This window comes from Puma concolor, chromosome A3 (assembly GCF_028749965.1).
Source record: "Puma concolor isolate L17-30 chromosome A3, mPumCon1.1.hap2, whole genome shotgun sequence".
In the NCBI taxonomy this organism is placed as follows: Eukaryota; Metazoa; Chordata; class Mammalia; order Carnivora; family Felidae; genus Puma; species Puma concolor.
This window is the reverse complement of record NC_141669.1, coordinates 79888477-79906348: the sequence shown is the minus strand read 5'-3', so window position 1 is coordinate 79906348 and position 17872 is coordinate 79888477. Positions and strand designations below refer to the sequence as shown.

Below are 17872 nucleotides of genomic sequence, written 5' to 3'. Positions count from 1 at the left end.
GGAACAGTGGTGAGGAGCACATGACTATCCCCATGTCCTCCAAATGGTTATTCTTTCAAAAAACAGGTGAAACTTTAGTTTAAAAAATATTTATTATAGAAATGTACATTTAATTAGTTTTAAGGAATGTACTTGACAATAGTGTTAACATATATATTTCTTCAAACTTGCAAACTTTACACCCTGAAGGTATCTACAAAGATGGTTTATTTACAAGTTTCAGGAGAAATCTCACTTCCCCAAGACTGCCTGCTGCGCAGGGAAGACAGGATATTCTCACCACCGCTTTCATTTCACTCTGTACTTGTAGAAGGAACACAGTGTGTGCGTGAAGTTCCATCCTAGCGCTAGTGACAGGCCGTAGAGCAGAATGAGAGGTGCAAATGGATAAAGAAGAATTACCGTATTTTTCAAAAATGGCAATGCTGGAAAAGAAACAAATCCAGATTCAATTTTTAAAAAAAGCAAATATGACTAATGAACATTCTGAAAGCTCTTATTACAACAGGTGGGGCCAAAAAGAAAGCCAAAAGATGTTTTGGATCCAGGAGATGCTGCTCTAAAGCCAGAACAGGCTACTCTCACTGTGTTGCCCCCTCCTCACAGCTGTGAAGAAACCGGGACGAGGGATTATTTCAGCACAAAAGCCTAGTGAGAAGCAGATTCGGGACTTCAGACAGGTTACAAGTAAGGGACAAAACATCACAAATATTAATGAAGACGGTGGTGGATTTAAACAGGTGACTGCCTCAGAAACCTCTAAGATAACGGAGCTATTTGAGATCTCCCAGTATACAAAGCATCACACCTCCACCTTGAGAAGGGGAGAGCTCAGCCGGTAAGCATCCAAGGCTTCAGGAAAAAGCTAAAACTCTCAGATATAAAATCTGTCCCCAGATATCCATGTTTCTTTTTGCTCAGTAGTTACTTAGTGGGTCCCTACCACATGCATCCCAACCTGAACATCTCTCCTCTAGGAAGCCCCCAAAGTGAAACTGAGCCATACACAACTAAATTGGAGGGAGTTGCCAAGAGTGAGCAAATATCCATTTAGAGAAACCACAATGTTGTAGTATGCTAATCACAATTTAAAACTTTCTCAAAATGTGAAAATTCATTACAAATATAACATGTCACAAACCTGTCCCTTGGATTGGAGAAAGGACTCCCCATGCCCAGAACAAGGTGTTACAATCTGAGGGGGTTATGTGGTCCCTGGCAAAGCGGCCTATGGGGGTGGGGTAGGAAGGGCCAGAGGAGCCAGTTGTACATGAGCACCAGGGGTATTTACAGTAAGGTCCTAATCACTCAGAGTGACGAGAAAGGAAGAACGGAGTAAATTTCTCATTCACACTAAGAAAAATAAGCTTCTAGCAGGATCTAAGAGTAAATTTGCAAACACATCCTCCAATCAGTGGAGGTTGGGCCTGATCTGTGACCATCTGCAGAACCATAAAGTGATCGTATAACCAAAGTGAGGCAAAGGTTTTTTAACACCTTGAAAGGCCTGTAAAGGTTTCTATACCTCATGGGCATCCCTGAGACCCAGCCCGTGCCTCACTGGCAGCTGGGACCAAGAAACAGAAAGCCAGGGAGAAAAGGAAACGGGTCGTGTGTTTCTGCAAGTAACTTGGGAGATATTGAATATGGTTTAACGTGGTTCCTCAGAATTACAAAATCTGTTATAGAGCGGCCGTGCCACTTTGCAGCTGCAAGGCCATGGGGAAAGTTACTCAATTTCTGTGGCCTCATCTGAAAAATGGGGTTAAGTAAATCTAACTGTGAAGATTAAATGAGGCAATGCATATAAAAGTAAGCAATTGTGTTACTATTGCAGCAACTTTCCCTTCTCCCAGTTATGTTTTCAGTCAACCAAAACGATTTGTGACTTACCACTGTATCCTAGGAAGGTTACATAGATATAATAGCCAACTGCCACCAACCATAAGGTATTTCCAACTAAATATCCGATAAAGGTGTCTGTCAGGATAACATCTGTGGAAGAGATGCATACATTGAATCTCTTCAGTACATACAGTGATGACTTTTCACGATCATTTGAGAAGCACCTGCTACTTACGGTTGATGAAGAAAAGCTGGATAAAGTGCAGAATGACTAGGAGAGGATAAAAAGCATTCAGATGCACGTCGAAGGCATAGCCCCACTCCACATCATAGTCTCTGCTCTGCCGTTTCACTAAATACTTGTTAGAGATAAACCTAAAGAGCAAAGTTAAAATTTCTTTCACGATACAATAAAGTTAATTCCATAAATATTTACTGACTACCTTCTGTGTACCAAGCATTATTCCAGATACTGGAGATAAAGTAGTGAACAAAACACACAAATCTCTGCCTTTGATCTAGTTAGAGTCGTCAGATGGCATTATGCAGAAAAATTAAGCAATAAAGAAGGATAGAAAATAGTTGAAATGTGATATTGAGTAGGATAGTCCTAAGAAGGTAATATCTGGGTCAAGACCAAGGGCAAGGAGGGAATTACCTGGGGTAGAGCATTCCAGGCAGAGGGGAGTCCGAACACAGAGGTGGAGGAGGTGGTGGAGGACAGAGGAGGTGGCAGGGTACCTGGCCTGTGTGAGGCGTGGATGAGGAGACGAGTGTGCCTGGAACAAGCGAGAAGAGTAGTAGGAAATGAAGCAGGGAGCCAGGTGGTATGAAGCCTATGACCACTTTAAGACCTTTGGCTTTTACTCTTGATGAAATAAGAAGTCACTGGAGTTCTCAGAAGAGTGTCTGACTCACTGTTTGGACGGGGTTCCTCTGACTGCCGATCTGAGAATAGACTCCAGAGACAAGAGGGGAAACAGACCAGCTGGGAGGCTACTGCAAGTAAGAGATGAGCAGGGGTGATAGCAGAGGAGATGGTGACATGCAGGAAATGCTACACCGGAGGGCAGAGCCAGGAGGATGTGTTTACTGCATGTAGAGTAAGATAAAAAATGAGCAGTCAAGGATGACTGATTTTTGCCTGAAACAAATGGAAGATTGAGTTGCCATTAACTACAGTGGGGTGACTGCAGAAAGAGTGGTCTGGGGCAGTGCAGGAGTTTGGATTTGGGCCTGTTATGCTGAAGATACCTACTAACATGAAGAAGTCTATGAAATCTAGAATTTAGAGGAGGTCGGAAATGGAGATACTCATCCATGTATAGATAGTGAAAAGCATGGGCCTCAATGACACCCTCCCCAAAGAAAGAATGTAGATATAGAATAGGTGCAAGGCCTAACACCCAAAAGGTCACCCCTCTATGAAAAGGTCCAGAAATCCGGAGGAACCAGGAAGGAAAAAGCGGCCAGTGACAGATCTAGCCGTAAGAACAACTGTCACTGGTTCCACAGCATGGCCTATGAGTTCGGTTAAATGATGAGTGACTGAAAAGTAAAATGCCCAGGTAATAGAAAATTAGACCTTCGAAGGAAAACAACAAAGAGGATCATCTGCAGAAACTCAGTGGACTTTTATGTGTATGGTTTCATTTCAAGGGTAAAGAAAATGCTATGCCTACTGTGGAAATAAACAGTCCTGTACATGGTTATCTGAAAATATCAATACAACTTTGAACAAACTCTAACTTACCAACACGTCTTCCATTTTAGCTAAGAACACGGGCCATTATAATAAACAGAATAAGGGACGCCTGGGTGGCTCAGTCTGTTAAGCACCTGACTTCGGCTCAGGTCATGATCTCACAGTTCATGAGTTCGAGCCCTGCGTTGGGCTCTGTGCTGACAGCTCGGAGCCTGCTTTGGATTCTATGTCTCCCTCTCTCTCTGCTCCTCCCCTGCTCATGCTCTGTTTTTCTCTGTCTCTCAAAAATAAACAAACATTAAAAAAATTAAAAAAAAAAAAAACAAACAAAAAAAAACCAGAATAACTATCCAGCTCACTACCCGAGAGCTCCCATGCATTCTGTGATCCTCCTGCTGCTCCTACCCCTCTGCTTATTTCTTACATGAGCACCTTCTGGGCTTCTGTCCCCAGTCTTATCTCTAGAACACAGACATTCCTTCTGAGAGAGCTCAGACATCTGTGGTTTCCACCTCCCACCTCTGCATTAATGATGCCAGCCATGTCCTCATCTTGGCCCAGACTGTAGTAGGTTCGGAGTCCCCCACCCCAGTGTCTACTGTACCTTTATCTCCAGTAAAATCCTCAAGCCACCCGAACTCAACATGTCCAACATGGAATGCTTCATCCTCATCCGTCACTTCTGAGCCAAAAATCTTGCAGGCTCTCTTCCAGGAGGCCTCTGCCTCCTCCCCACTCTTCCCTCCTCTCACCATACCTGATTACCACAGGATGCTCTCTGATTCATCTCTCTCTCCTTTCTTCCTGAGTTCCCTACACTATCTGGGCCTGCTCTACATTTGTGCCCCCACAGTCAAATCCAGCCTTGCCACTCTTCTTCAGCTCCTTCACAGCCACAGAAGAGGTTTTCCCTAAATCTTTACCCTAAAGCCTCCAAGTTCCCCACCTCTCTCCACTCCCCAACCAACACATGCAAGCTATGAGATAAAGTCCAATTCTTTCTTCTGAACGGCACTGAAGGCCACACACCTTCCTGAACTGGTGAGTGTCACCCTGTGCTACCAGACCCAGCATGCTGTTCCTCATTTCTGGGCCTGTGCCTCTGGTACCAGGAATCAACGATCCCATCTCCCCCAAACACCTCCTCCTGCTGGTTCCTATGGCGCTTCTGGGAGTACAGCAACCACATGTCATCACTCATATTTCTAACACCATTCACAACACAGTGTAAGCTTTCAAAAATATAAAGAGTCCTTTTCTATGTAACCGAAACTGTAATATGGACTCATAGTAAAGGTGCTCAACTCCAGGATGACTTGGCTTCTGTGGCCCTCCTGAGTCCATGTTTGCTACAAACGATTCCTTTGAAAGCCTTATTTATTGGAATTGTTTCATATACCACGTTTTTCATGAGTATTTTCATAATGAATGCGTGACTTACATTAGTATTATTTTTAAGCCAGATTTTAGAATTCTAAATTGATGACATAGGGTCCTGACTACCAAGCACATACAAAACCTGTACTAGTCAGAAGTTACAAATGAAAACAACACATTTGTAGCATCAGAGGTTACAGTCTTAGGATTTTGTTTAAAATTCTGTTTAAAATTGCTAGGTACTTTTCATACCACAATCTTTTCAAATAAAATTAGATAACTAACTCCATTTTACAAAAGAGGAGACTGGGACTAAATTAACGTAAATGAGCTGGCATTTGAACCTAGGCCCATCTGTGACTAAAATTTCCATAGTGTTTTCTCTGATACACATGACCACAACCTCTACTCAACTGCTGGCCCTCTGTGAACTCACTCGACACATCCATTCCCCTTATCTGGCATGCCAACCACAGAGGAGCCTGTATCTCTGAGAAAACGGAAAAACCAAATGCTGGATTTCTACACTTAACACCAGTACACTACTGCTGTTAAACCAAACCCAGAAGTCAGACTGCGTACCTGTTCAGTAAAACCTGTGTGTGTATGAGCAAGAAGGCACCAAAAGCTTAACAAATCCTTTTTCAAATGTATTTCATTTATGTCAGATATTCAGAGTAAGATTCCATGAAATAATCCTCTATAGCTTAAACATCTAGAAATGACCCACTGACAAATGTAGGAGGAAATCGTGCCATCATCCACACAACCTAAGCAGAACTGGCTAACTGCATATTTTTGCAAAACCAGGGACTTTGTTAATATGAGATGATCATGATTTCAGTTCACTTATTTGCTGCACTTTGACAATACAGACCATCCCTTAGAGTATTTTCTGATACAAACACTGACATAGGAGGGCAAGTTGTAATCAACTTGACAGTCAAAACAGATGCTTTCAAGAGACAAGGTCCAGATAGTGATGGAGGAAGACCCTGAACTCCCTCCCCTCCACAGACACACCAAATCTATACCAACATCTAGACTAATTCCTTTGGGAAAAAAAACTGAGGGCTGACAACAGTTTCTGCACAACAAAGGAGAGAAGGACCAGACAGAGACACAGTAACAGGCACCCACCCCTGATGCTGCCAGCTACAGTGTGGAGGGACAGAGCTACAGAACCAGGAACAGATTCCACAGCTGTGGGGCATAGAAAAAAAAGCCTCAGTTTACAAGGGCCACCTGAATTTAAAGGAACCGGCCCTTGAGCATCTGCCAAACAGCTGGAATCTCAGGAATCGGTCTCCAGTGGTCTGAGAGCTGGCAAGTGCCACTGTTGATGTCTCCTCCCTCCCCCAAAGCCAACACTGACAGCACAGATAGCTGGCCGGCCACTTCAGGGAACCCTGGGACCCTAGCCCACACCAGCCCAAGCCCCACTGAGGCACACACAAAAAGCAGTGGTTTAAAAGACAACCAGAATATTAAAAAAACCTAACCCTCTGCCTAATGGCCAAGGCCTGTGGGAATATATTCTGTGGCCAAACGGGCTGGTGAGTGCCACCATTTATGTCCCCCCACCTCACCTGATCACTCTGACTGGAACAGGGTATGATGTCCTAACTGGCCAGCACTTCAGTAAACCCCACACACCTAGCCCACACTCACTGAAGCTCCAATTCTACCAGGGCTCCCGCTGTGCACAGTGCCCCGGGAGTCCCCCCTGCCAGCCTGAGCCCATTTCGACTCCATTGTCCCACCAGGGCACCCCGGGCCCACGCCCACTTCAGCTTCAGATTTCCCACTGGGGTGTGCCCCATGTACAACACCCAGAGCCCCTACCCCGGCCCAGGCCCACTACAGCTCCGGCCAAAGTCAGCAGGCATACACAGTGTATGTGGGACATTCCTACATGAATCCAATCCTTCAAGACTAGAAGTAGCTATTCTGCCTAATTCACAGACACAAATACCTAAACTAAAACAAAATAAGGAGGCAGAGGAATATACTCCAAGTGAAAGAACGAGATTAACAATCTACCTGATAAATAGTTCAAAGTAATGGTCAAAAACATACTCACCAGACTTGAAACGAGAGAGGTTTGATGAACCTAGTGAGAACTTCAACAGAGAGAAAATATAAAAGAGAACCAATCAGAGTTGAAGAATGTAGTAACTGAAATGAAAACTACACTAGAGAGAAACAGCAGATTAAAGGACGCAGAAGAATGGAAGAGTGATCTGGAAGGCAGGAAATGGAAAGCAACTAAGGTGAACAACAAAAAGAAAATTAAAAACAAAAATAAGGATAGATTAAGGGATCTTTGGGACAATATCAAGCATATTAACATTTGCATTATATGAATCCCAGAAGGAAAAGAGAAAGGGCAGCAAATGTACCTGAAAAAATAATAGCTGAAAACTTCCCTAACCAGGGGAAGGAAACCAACATCCAGGTCCAGGAGCAGAGAGAGCCCTAAACAAGATCAACCCAAGAAGGCTCATACCATTGCAACTAATAATTAATATGTCAAAGATTAAAGATAAAGACAGAATCTTAATGCAGCTAGGGTAAAACAACTATTTATGTACAAAAGAAGCACAATAAGGCTATCAGCTGATTTTTCAGCAGAAACTTGCAGGCTAGAAGGGAATGACAGGCTATATTCACAGTGCTGAAAGAAAAAAAACTACGACCAAGAATACTCAACCCAGCAAGGTAAACATTCAGAATTGGAGGAGACATAAAGAGTTTTCCAGACAAACAGAACCTAAAGGAGTTCACCACCACAAAACTGGCCTTGAAATGTTAGAGGGAGCTCTTTAAGCAAGGGGGAAAAGGCCATAAACAGAAAAATGTGAAAGACAAAATTTCACAAGTAAAAGCAAACATACAATAAAGGTAGTAGATTAATCACTTTATAAAGCCAGTATGAAGCTTAAAAGACAAGTAGTAAAACCAATTACATCTAAAAATTAGTTAAAAGACTTAACAAAAACAAAAGGTGTAAAATATGACATAAAATATGTAGGGGACATAAAAATATAGTGCTTTTAGAATGTGTTCCAACTTAAGTGACCGTCAACTTTAAGTAGAGACTGCAATATACACAGAATGTTAACATATGTACCTTATGGTAACCACAAACCAAAACCTTTAACAGATATACAAAAAATAGAGAAAAGAATCCAGCATAACACTAAAGAATGTCATCAACTATAAGGAAGACAGCAAGAAAATAAAGAACTACAAAACCACCCAGAAAACTAACAAGATTGGAATAAATCCATACCTATCAATAACTATTTTCAATGTAAATGGTCTAAATGCTCCAATCAAAACTCATAGGGTGTACTGGAAGTCCTAGCCACAGCAAATAATAAAAAGAAATAAAAGGCATCCAAATTGGTAAGGAAGAAGTAAAACTTTCTCTGTTTGCAGATGGCTTGATATTATATATAGAAAACCTGAAAGACCACCAAAAAACTTCTAGAACTGATGAGTGAATTTAGTAAAGTTGCAGGATACAAAATCAGTGTACAGAAAATTGTTGCATTTCTATACACCAACGATGAAGCAGCAGAAAGAAAAATTAGGAAAACCCATCTGCAGTTGCACCCAAAATAATAAGATACCTAGGAATCAACCTAACCAAAGAGGTGGAAAATCTGTACTCTGAAGACTATAAACATTGATAAAAGAAGATGGAAAAGATTGATAAAAGAAATGGAAAGACATTCCATTCTCATGGATTGGAAGAACAAATGCTGTTAAAATATTCATGCCACTCAAAGCAATCAACACATTTAATGCAATCCCTGTCAAAACACCAACAGCATTCTTCACAGAACTAGAACAAATAATCCTAAAATGTGTATGGAGCCACAAGAGACCCTGAATAGCCAAAGCAATCTTGAAAAAGAAAAACAAAACTGGAGGTATCACAACTCTAGATTTCAAGTTATATTACAAAGCTGTAGTGATCAAAACAGTATGGTACTGGCACAAAAATAGACACATAGATCAATGAACCAGAATAGAAAACCCAGCAATGAATCCACAACTGTACGGTCAGTCTTCAACAAAGCAGGAAGGAATATCCAGTGGCAAAACGACGGTCTCTTCAACATATGGTATTGGGAAAACTGGACCGCTACATGTAAAAGAATGAAACTAGACCACTTTCTTAACACTCTACATGAAAATAAATTCAAAATGGATTAAAGACCTAAATGTGAGACCTGAGGTTTCACTAGAAACCTAAAACTCCTAGAAGAGAACACAGGCAGTAACAGCAGTAACTTCTTTGACATTGGCTGTAGCAACTTCTTTCTAGATATGTCTCCTGAGGCAAGGGAAACAGAAGCAAAAATAAACTATTGAGACTTTACCAAAATGAAAAGCTTCTGCAGAGTGAAAGAAAGAATCAACAAAACTAAAAGACAACCTACTGAATGGGAAATATTTGCAAATGACCTATATGATAAAGGATTAGTACCCAAAATATAGAAAGAACTTATACAACACCCAAAAAACAGTCCAATTAAAAAATAGGCAGAAGACATGAACAGGCATTTTTCCAAAGACAAAGAGATGGCCAATAGACACATGAAAAGATGCTCAACACCACTAATCATTCGGGAACTGCAAATCAAAAGTACAATGAGATATCACCTCACACCTGTCAGAATGGCTAAAATCAACAACCTAAGAAACAACAGATGTGGGCAAGGATATGGAGAAAGGAACCCTTGTGCACTGTTGGTGGGAAACCAATCTGGTGTAGCCACTCTGGATAACAGTATGGAGATTCCTTCAAAAGTTAAAAATAGAACTTCCCAAGGGAAGCCTGTTTGGCTCAGTCAGCTAAGCATCCGACTTGATTTTGGCTCAAATCATGATCTCAGGGTTTGTGGGTTTGAGCCCTGCATCGAGCTCTGCACTTAGCATGGAGCCTGCTTGGAATTCTCTTTCTGCCCCTCCCCTGCTCTCTCTCTCTCAAAAATATATAAAAACTTAAAAAAAAAAATAGAACTACCCTATGATCCAGCAATCAACTACGGGGTATTTACCCAAAGAATACAAGAATGCTAATTCAAAGGGATACATGCGCACCCCTATGTTTATAGCAGCATTATTTCCAATAGCCAAGATACAGAAACAGCCCAAGTATCCATAGGTTAATGAATGGATAAAGATGTGGTGTGCATGTGTGTGTGTGTGCATGCATGGGTGTACACACACACACACACACACACACACACACACACACACACAGGAATATTATTCAGCCATAAAAAAGGATGAAATGTTGTCATTTGCAACCATATGGATGGAGCTAGAGAGTATAATGCTAAGCAAAACAGGTCAGAGAAAGACAACATATAATTTCACTCATACGTGGAATTTATGAAACAAAACAAAGGAAAAAAGAGAGACAAAATAAGAAACAGACTCTTAATTATAGAGAACAAACTGATGATTACCAGAGGGGAGATGGGTGGGGGAATGGGTTAAATGGGTGATGGGGATTAAGGCGAGTACTTGTGATGAGCACAGGGTAATGTATGGAAGTGTTGAATTACTATATTGTACACCTGAAACCAATGTAACATTGTATGTTAACTATCAGAAATTAAAATAAAAACTTAAAAAAAAAGACATAAGGTGACTGAATGGGTAAGAAAACAAGACCCAGCTGAATGTTGCCAACAAGACTCATTTCAAAGCTAAAGACACATACAGACTAAAAGTGAAGGGATAGAAAAAGATACTCCATGCAAATGGAAGCTGAAAAAAAAAAAAAAAAGCCTGGGTAGCAATAGTTCTATCACACAAAATACGCTTTAAAACAAAGACTGTCAGGGCACCTGGGTGGCTCAGTCGGTTAAGTGTCTGACTTCAGCTCAGGTCATGATCTCACAGTTTGTGGGTTCGAGCCCTGCTTCGGGCTCTGTGCTGACAGCTCAGAGCCTGGACTCTGCTTCAGATTCTGTGTCTCCCTCTCACTCTGCTCCTCCCCCACTCATGCTCTGTCTCTCTCAAAAGTAAATAAACATTTAAAAAAATTTTTTAAAAAAAGACTAAGAGACCAAAGAAGGTATTACATAATGATAAATGGCTCCATCCAACAAGATATAACAACTGTAAATATTTATACATACAACATATGAACACCCAAATACACAAAGCAAATACTAACAGATAAAAAGAAACTGACAGTTATATAAAATAGGGGACTTTAATACCCCCCTTACATCAATGCATAGATCACCCAGACAGAAAATCAATAAGGAAGGAGTGGCTGTCAACAACATATTAGACCAGATGGACTTAACACATATACATAGAATAGGGTGCCTGGGTGGTTCAGTAAGTTGAGCATCCAACTCTTGGTTTCAGCTCAGGTCATGATCCCAGGATTATGGGATCAAGCCCTGCATTGGGCTCCCTGCTGAGCAGTGGAGGCTGCTTGAGATATTCATTCTCTCATTCTCTCTCTCTCTCTCTCCCCATCTCTCCCTCTCATCCTCCACTCATGCTTTAAAATAAAATTTTAAAAAGTTAAAAAAAAACGAAACACATATGTACAGAATACTCTATCCAAAAACAGTAGAACACACAATCATTTCAAGTGCATATGAAACATTCTCCAGGACATATCACATTCTAGGCCTTAAAACAAACCTCAATAAATTTAAGAAGCCTGAAATCATATCAAGATCTTTTCTAATCACATAGCACAAAACTAGAAATCAGTTATAAGAAAAAAATGGAAAAAACACAAACATGTGAAGCCTAAATGACATGTTATTAAAACAATGGGTCAACAACAAAAAACAAAGAGGAAATAAAAAAATACCTTGAGATGAATGAAAGTGGAAACACAGCATCCCAAGAATCTTTGGGGCACAGCAAGAGCAGTTCTAAGAGTGAAGTTCTAGCAAGAATACCTCAGGAAAAAACAAAAATTTCAAACAATCTAACTTTACATCTAAAAAAATGAGAAAAGAAGAACAAAGCCTGAAGATAATGGAAGGAAGTAATAAAAATCAGAGTAGAAATAAATGAAATAGGAACTAAAACACAATAGAAAAGATCAATGAAACCAAGAGCTGGTTCTTTGAAAAGATAAACAAAATTCATAAACCTTCAGCCAGAGTCATCAAGAAAATGAAACAGAATTCAAATAAGTAAAATAAGAAATGCAAAGAGGTAACAACTCACACTACAGAAATACAAAGGTTTATAAGAGACTACTATGAAAAATTATATGCCAACAAATTAGACAAGTAAGAAGAAATGGATAAATTCTTAGAAAAATACAATCATCCAAACTGAATCAGGAAGAAATAGAAAATGTGAATAGATGTATTATTATAAGTAATGAAACTGCATCAGTAATCAAAATCTTCCCCCAAAACAAAAGTCTAGGACCAGATGATTTCACAGGTGAATTCTACCAAACACTTAAAGAAGAGTTAATACCTATTCTTCTCAAACTATTGCAAAAAATAGAAGAGGAAGGAAAATTTTCAAATCAGTTCTATCAGGCCAACATTACCCAGGTACCAAAGCCAGACAAAGACATTACAAAAAAGGGAAACTGTAGACCAATATCCCTGATGAACATAGATCCAAAAATACTCAACAAAATATTGGCAAACCAAATTCATCAATACATTATAAGGATATTTCACTTCAACAAATGGGATTTATTCCAGGGATGCAAGGATGGTTCAATATCTGCAAATCAATGTGATACACATTAACAAAATGGAGGATAAAAATCATATAATCATCTCAATAGATACAGAAAAAGCATCTAACAAAATTCAACATTCATTCATGATAAAAATTCTCAACAAAATGGGCTTAGAGGGAATGTACCTAACCTAATGAAGGCCATATATGATAAACCCACAGCTAATATCATGCTCAATGGTGAAAGGCTGAAAGCTTTTCCTCTAAGATCAGGAACAAAACAAGAATGTCCACTCTTGTCACTTTTATTCAACATAGTACTGGAAGTCGTAGCCGTGGCAATCAAGGAATCAGACAAGAAAAAGGAATAATAGGCATCCAAATTGGTAAGGAAAAGTAAAACTGTCACTCTTTGTTGATGATATGACCCTATATAGAGAAAACCTGAAAGACTCCACCAAAAAACTATTAGAACTAATCAATGAATTCAGTGAAGTTGCAGGACACGAAATTAATATGTAGAAATCTGTATTTCAATAATGAAGTAGCAGAAAGAGAAACTAAGAAAACAATCCCATTTATGACTGTATCAAAAAATTCCTAAGAATTAATTTAACCAAGGAGATAAAAGACATCTACTCTAAAAACTGTATGACACTGATGAAAGAAACTGAAGAGGACACAACAAATGCAAAGATGTTCCATTTTCATGGACTGGAAGAACCAATATTGTTAAAATGTCCATACTATCCAAAGCAATCTACAGATTCAATACAATCTCTATCAAAATGCCAGCAATATTTTTCAGAGAACTAGAACAAAGAATTCTAAAATTTGTATAGAACCACAAGAGACCCCAAATAGCCGAAGCAACCTTGAGAAAGAAAAACAAAGCTGGAGATACTACAATCCAGGTATCAATATATACTACAAAGCTATAGTAATCAAAATAGTATGGTACTGGCACAAAAAAGGACAGACCAATGGAAGTGGATATAGAGCCAAGAAATAAACTCACACTTATGTGGCCAATTAACCTATAACAAAGGAGGCAAGAATACACAATGAGGAAGACAGTCTCTTCAATAAATGGTGTTGGAAAAAGTGGACAGTTACATTCAAAGGAATGAAACTGGACCACTTTCTTACACAATACACAAAAATAAATTCAAAATGGATTAAAGACCTAGTCATGAGACATGAAACCATAAAGCCCCTAAAAGAAAGCATAAGCATTAATCTCTTGGACATTGGTCTCAGCAACATTTTTATGGATCTGTCTCCTCAGACAAGGGAAACAAAAGCAAAAATAAACTATTGGGACTACACCAAAATTAAAAGCTTTTGCATATCAAAGGAAACCATGAACAAAATAAAAGGCAATCAAGTAAATGGGAGAAGATATTTGCAAATGATATATCTGATAGGGGGTTAGTATCCAAAATATATAAAGAACTTACACAACTCAACACCAAAAAAAATCCAATTAAAAAGTGGGCAGAGGACCTGATCATTTTTCCAAAGAAGAAATACAAATGGCCAATAAAATATGAAAAGTTGCTCAATATCACTCGTCATCAGGGAAATGCAAATCAAAACCACAATGAGATATCACCTTACACCTGTCAGAATGGGTAGTATCAAAAATATAAGAAATAACCGGTGTTGGCAAGGATGTGCAGAAAAGGGAACCCTTATGTACTGCCAGTAGGAATGTAATCTGGAGCTACCACTGTGGAAAACATTATGGAGGCTTATCAAAAAATTACAAACAGAAATACCATATGATCCAGCAATACCAATACTGGGTATTTAGCCAAAGAAAATGAAAACACTAATTTGAAAAGTTATATGCACACAAATATCTATTGCAGCATTATTTACGACAGTCAAGATATGGAAGCAACCTGAGGGTCCATCAATAGTTGAATGGATAAAGAAGATATGTGGTGTATAAATATATACATACACACAGACACACAAACACGCACACATTCTGAAATATTACTCGGTCATCAAAAAAGAATGAGATCTTGCCATTAGTGACAACACAGATGGACCTAGAGGAATGCGAAATAAGTCAGAAAAGACAAATACGGTATGATTTCACGAACATGTGGAAACTAAAAAACAAAATGAACAAAAAGCAGAAACAGATTCACAAATACAGAGAACTAGTAGAGGAGATGGAGTTGAGGGGATGGGTGGTATAAGTGGAGGGGATTAAGAGGTACAAACTTCCAGTTATAAAATAAATCAGACACGAAGATAAAAAATACAGCATAAGGAATGCCATCAGTAATATTGTAACAACACTGCATGGTGACAGACACTACACTTAGCATTTCACAATGTATGTAATTATCAAATCACTGTGTTGTACACCTGAAATTACTGTAACACCGTATGTCAACTATCCATCAATAGTAAAAAAATGTTTAATTCATGCTTTCAATTCATCTATCTCATTTCAATTTACATCAGCTACTTTATCTCTAAAGGAAGCAAATGCAGGATCTACAGCAGTACTTGAAAAACTAATATTATGGTACTTACCACATTAAAGTTGATATGAGAAGACCAACGCCTACACAATCTATGAATACAACCCAAAGGAGAAGCTTTATTGTCTCAAAAAATCCCATGTCCAGAACAAAGCCAAATCCTATGGTGGACACTGAAACAAAGATTTACATAATAAATTCAGGTACTCTGCTAAGTTCTGGGGGATGTGGGGCACAATCCCTGCCCTCCAGATGCCCACACGTGTGGTGGAGGAGACAGTCATGTAAACAAAACCCCAAAGACGTGTTATATGTATATATAACTAACAGAGAAATGCAGACTACCCTGGAACACAGAATGGCTACTGAGGTATCTGAAGTTTACTGTGGAGGCCACCGTCTATGGTTCACCAGAGTGGTCCCAACATTTAAAATACCACTAGTTCTGGAAAGGCACTCACATATTTAAGTCCAGGTAAAGGTGAAAAAGATCTTACATGTTTACATCTAACACCCTAAAGGTGGTTAGGACTCTCACACTACCTTATTGGAGAACTTAAAAGTAGTTTCTCAAGTTCACATTGGTATTTTTAGAGCTCTCACTCTGGATTTTGCCTGTGGAATGCAATTTCCAGTCTTGATATTCCTTTTCACAGAAAGTTTGCATTTGGTATCAATTTTTTACCATAGTAGTGGTAAATAAAGACACGGAGTGACTCTGTCCTCTTCCTTTCAAAGTTCAAGGGAACAATTTACTCTGGCATCTGCTTGGGACCGTTAGAACCAGAAAGAATATAACATTCTTTCTTGTGAGATGTTTGAGGCTTCAGAAAGGAAGAAATAGATTCAAATATCCCAAATTCTGACCCACAATATGTTTATAACAAAAGATCCTGCAAATGACAAATTCAATCTAAAACACTCAATTTGTTCTTCAACCCTCTTATAGAGAAACTAACACTTACCACAGAGCCAAATACTTAACAGGACCAAGAAAGCAGGGTCATCTCTGGCCCACTGATCCTTTGTCTGCTTTCGATAATGAAAATTTCTATAAACTCTCTGTGGGGAAGTAAACAGGTAGAGCATCTGCCATGCAGCAAACTCAAAGTCCATCTGCCGAAAACGAAAAAGTCTTCTCAGGTATTTGTAGCGTTTTGCTCCAGCTGTGTGTCTTGCTGCATCCCTGGTATTCAACACTCCATTCCCCTGCACTGGGGAATTCACTGAAGTACTTGGTAACATCTTCCTAGATGGAAGAAAAAAATTCTTTTACGTGTAATTTTAAGAACCTATCGGCTACCAACACCCCTCTTCTGAGATATTTAGGAGGGATGGTATCTTACATTTCCATCCCAATCCTTGATAACAGTCAGGGGTCAAAAGCTAATGGAGATGGTTCTGAGGTTTGTATGGGGGCTCAAGAACTCATCACTGCTCTTCAGGCAAGGGCAGCAGCACACCCTTCTGAACCGTCATAGCACTTATAACAGGGTCAGTATGTTTCCCACACTTCACCTCTCTCAATAATCAGGCAGCCCACCCAGGTAACTACTATATATATACACACACACACACACACACACACATATATATTTTAAAAAGGCGCAGGATTTTGCACCTATATATATACACACACACACACTATATATATATAGACAGAGAGAGAGAATTCCCAGCAGGCTCCGTGCTGTAAGCAGGGAGCCTGGGGCTCGAACCCTTGAACCCTGAGATCACGACCCAAGCGGAAATCAAGAGTGGCCCGCCTTAAACCAACTGAGCCACCCAGGCGCCCCCAAAATCCTGTGCTCTTAACCATCAAGTCTTTAAGGGAAGAGTTTTTTTTTTTTTTAACAGCCAATTAGAAACGTTATCGACAAGGTAAAAATAAATGGCCTATTCACACAGGTCCATCAGTGCAAGACCATCAAGCAATTCTCACTAGAATGTGACATAAAAACAAAACTCAAGTCCACAGTGTTTTACTCCCTGAAATAGTTCAGCAGAGGGAATGGCAGCGGTTGTAATCAGTCCAGAAGCCCGGTGAGCGCAGGTCACCGTCCAGCCCCCACGTCCCGGCAGCCCAGTTCCCCGCTCCACTCCCCAAGCCCCCCAGACGCCAGCAGCGCCTCGCGGGGCCCAGGTGTTCACGTCAGCCTGGGGCTGCGGGCAGGGTTGCCATATTTAACAAATAAAAACACAGGACGCCCAGTTACATTTGGATCTCAGATACAGGTATAGTTTTTAGCATAAGCATGTCCGAAACATTGTGTCGGACATACACTAAAACGTCGTCCGTGGTTTATGTGGAATTCAAGTGTAATTGGGCGTCCTTAATTGTTTCTGACAACTCTACCGCAGGCCGAGCAGCCGGACCCGGGTATGGCCACTCCAGAGCCGAGGAACACCGGGCCGTGAGGTGCCGGAGGAAAAGACACCTAGCGAGCCCGAGCCGCGCCCCTGGCAGAGCGGTCTTCCAGCCTCACCTGGAGCCCCGCTGCGGCCTCCAAGGGGTCCAAGCTAGCCCTCCACCTACGCCCCGCAGCCCAACCCCGCAGTCCAGCCCAGCACCCGCCGGCGCGACTTCCCTTCCCGCAACGTAGCCGGCGCTGGGGGCCCGACGCGTCACTTGCGCCCACTTCCGCCGCGCCCGCGGCCTCTCGCGCCCCGTAGTTTTCCGGGGGCCAGTCGGAAGTTGTTTCTGCCGGCTTCCGGTTCCTGCCGTCGCGAGTGT

General features: G+C 40.6%; 1 protein-coding gene across 3 annotated transcripts; it reads right to left on the bottom strand.

Annotated features, from left to right (window-relative positions):
- Positions 1-73: 73 nt before the first annotated feature.
- On the bottom strand, positions 74-17833 carry UNC50 (unc-50 inner nuclear membrane RNA binding protein). 3 transcript variants are annotated; one of them, XM_086701289.1, is made up of 6 exons: positions 17723-17833; positions 16104-16383; positions 15191-15311; positions 2081-2220; positions 1894-1995; positions 74-425 (listed from the first exon to the last, which is right to left on the bottom strand). In XM_086701289.1, the coding sequence occupies exons 2-6, from the start codon at positions 16381-16383 to the stop codon at positions 289-291; spliced, it is 780 nt and encodes a 259-aa protein (XP_086557415.1). In that variant the 5' UTR covers positions 17723-17833; the 3' UTR covers positions 74-288. The 3 variants fall into 3 exon arrangements, with proteins under 3 accessions (XP_086557415.1, XP_025788290.1, XP_025788291.1); XM_025932505.2 differs by having other exon boundaries at positions 16104-16387; positions 17625-17772; XM_025932506.2 differs by having other exon boundaries at positions 17625-17757.
- Positions 17834-17872: the final 39 nt, after the last annotated feature.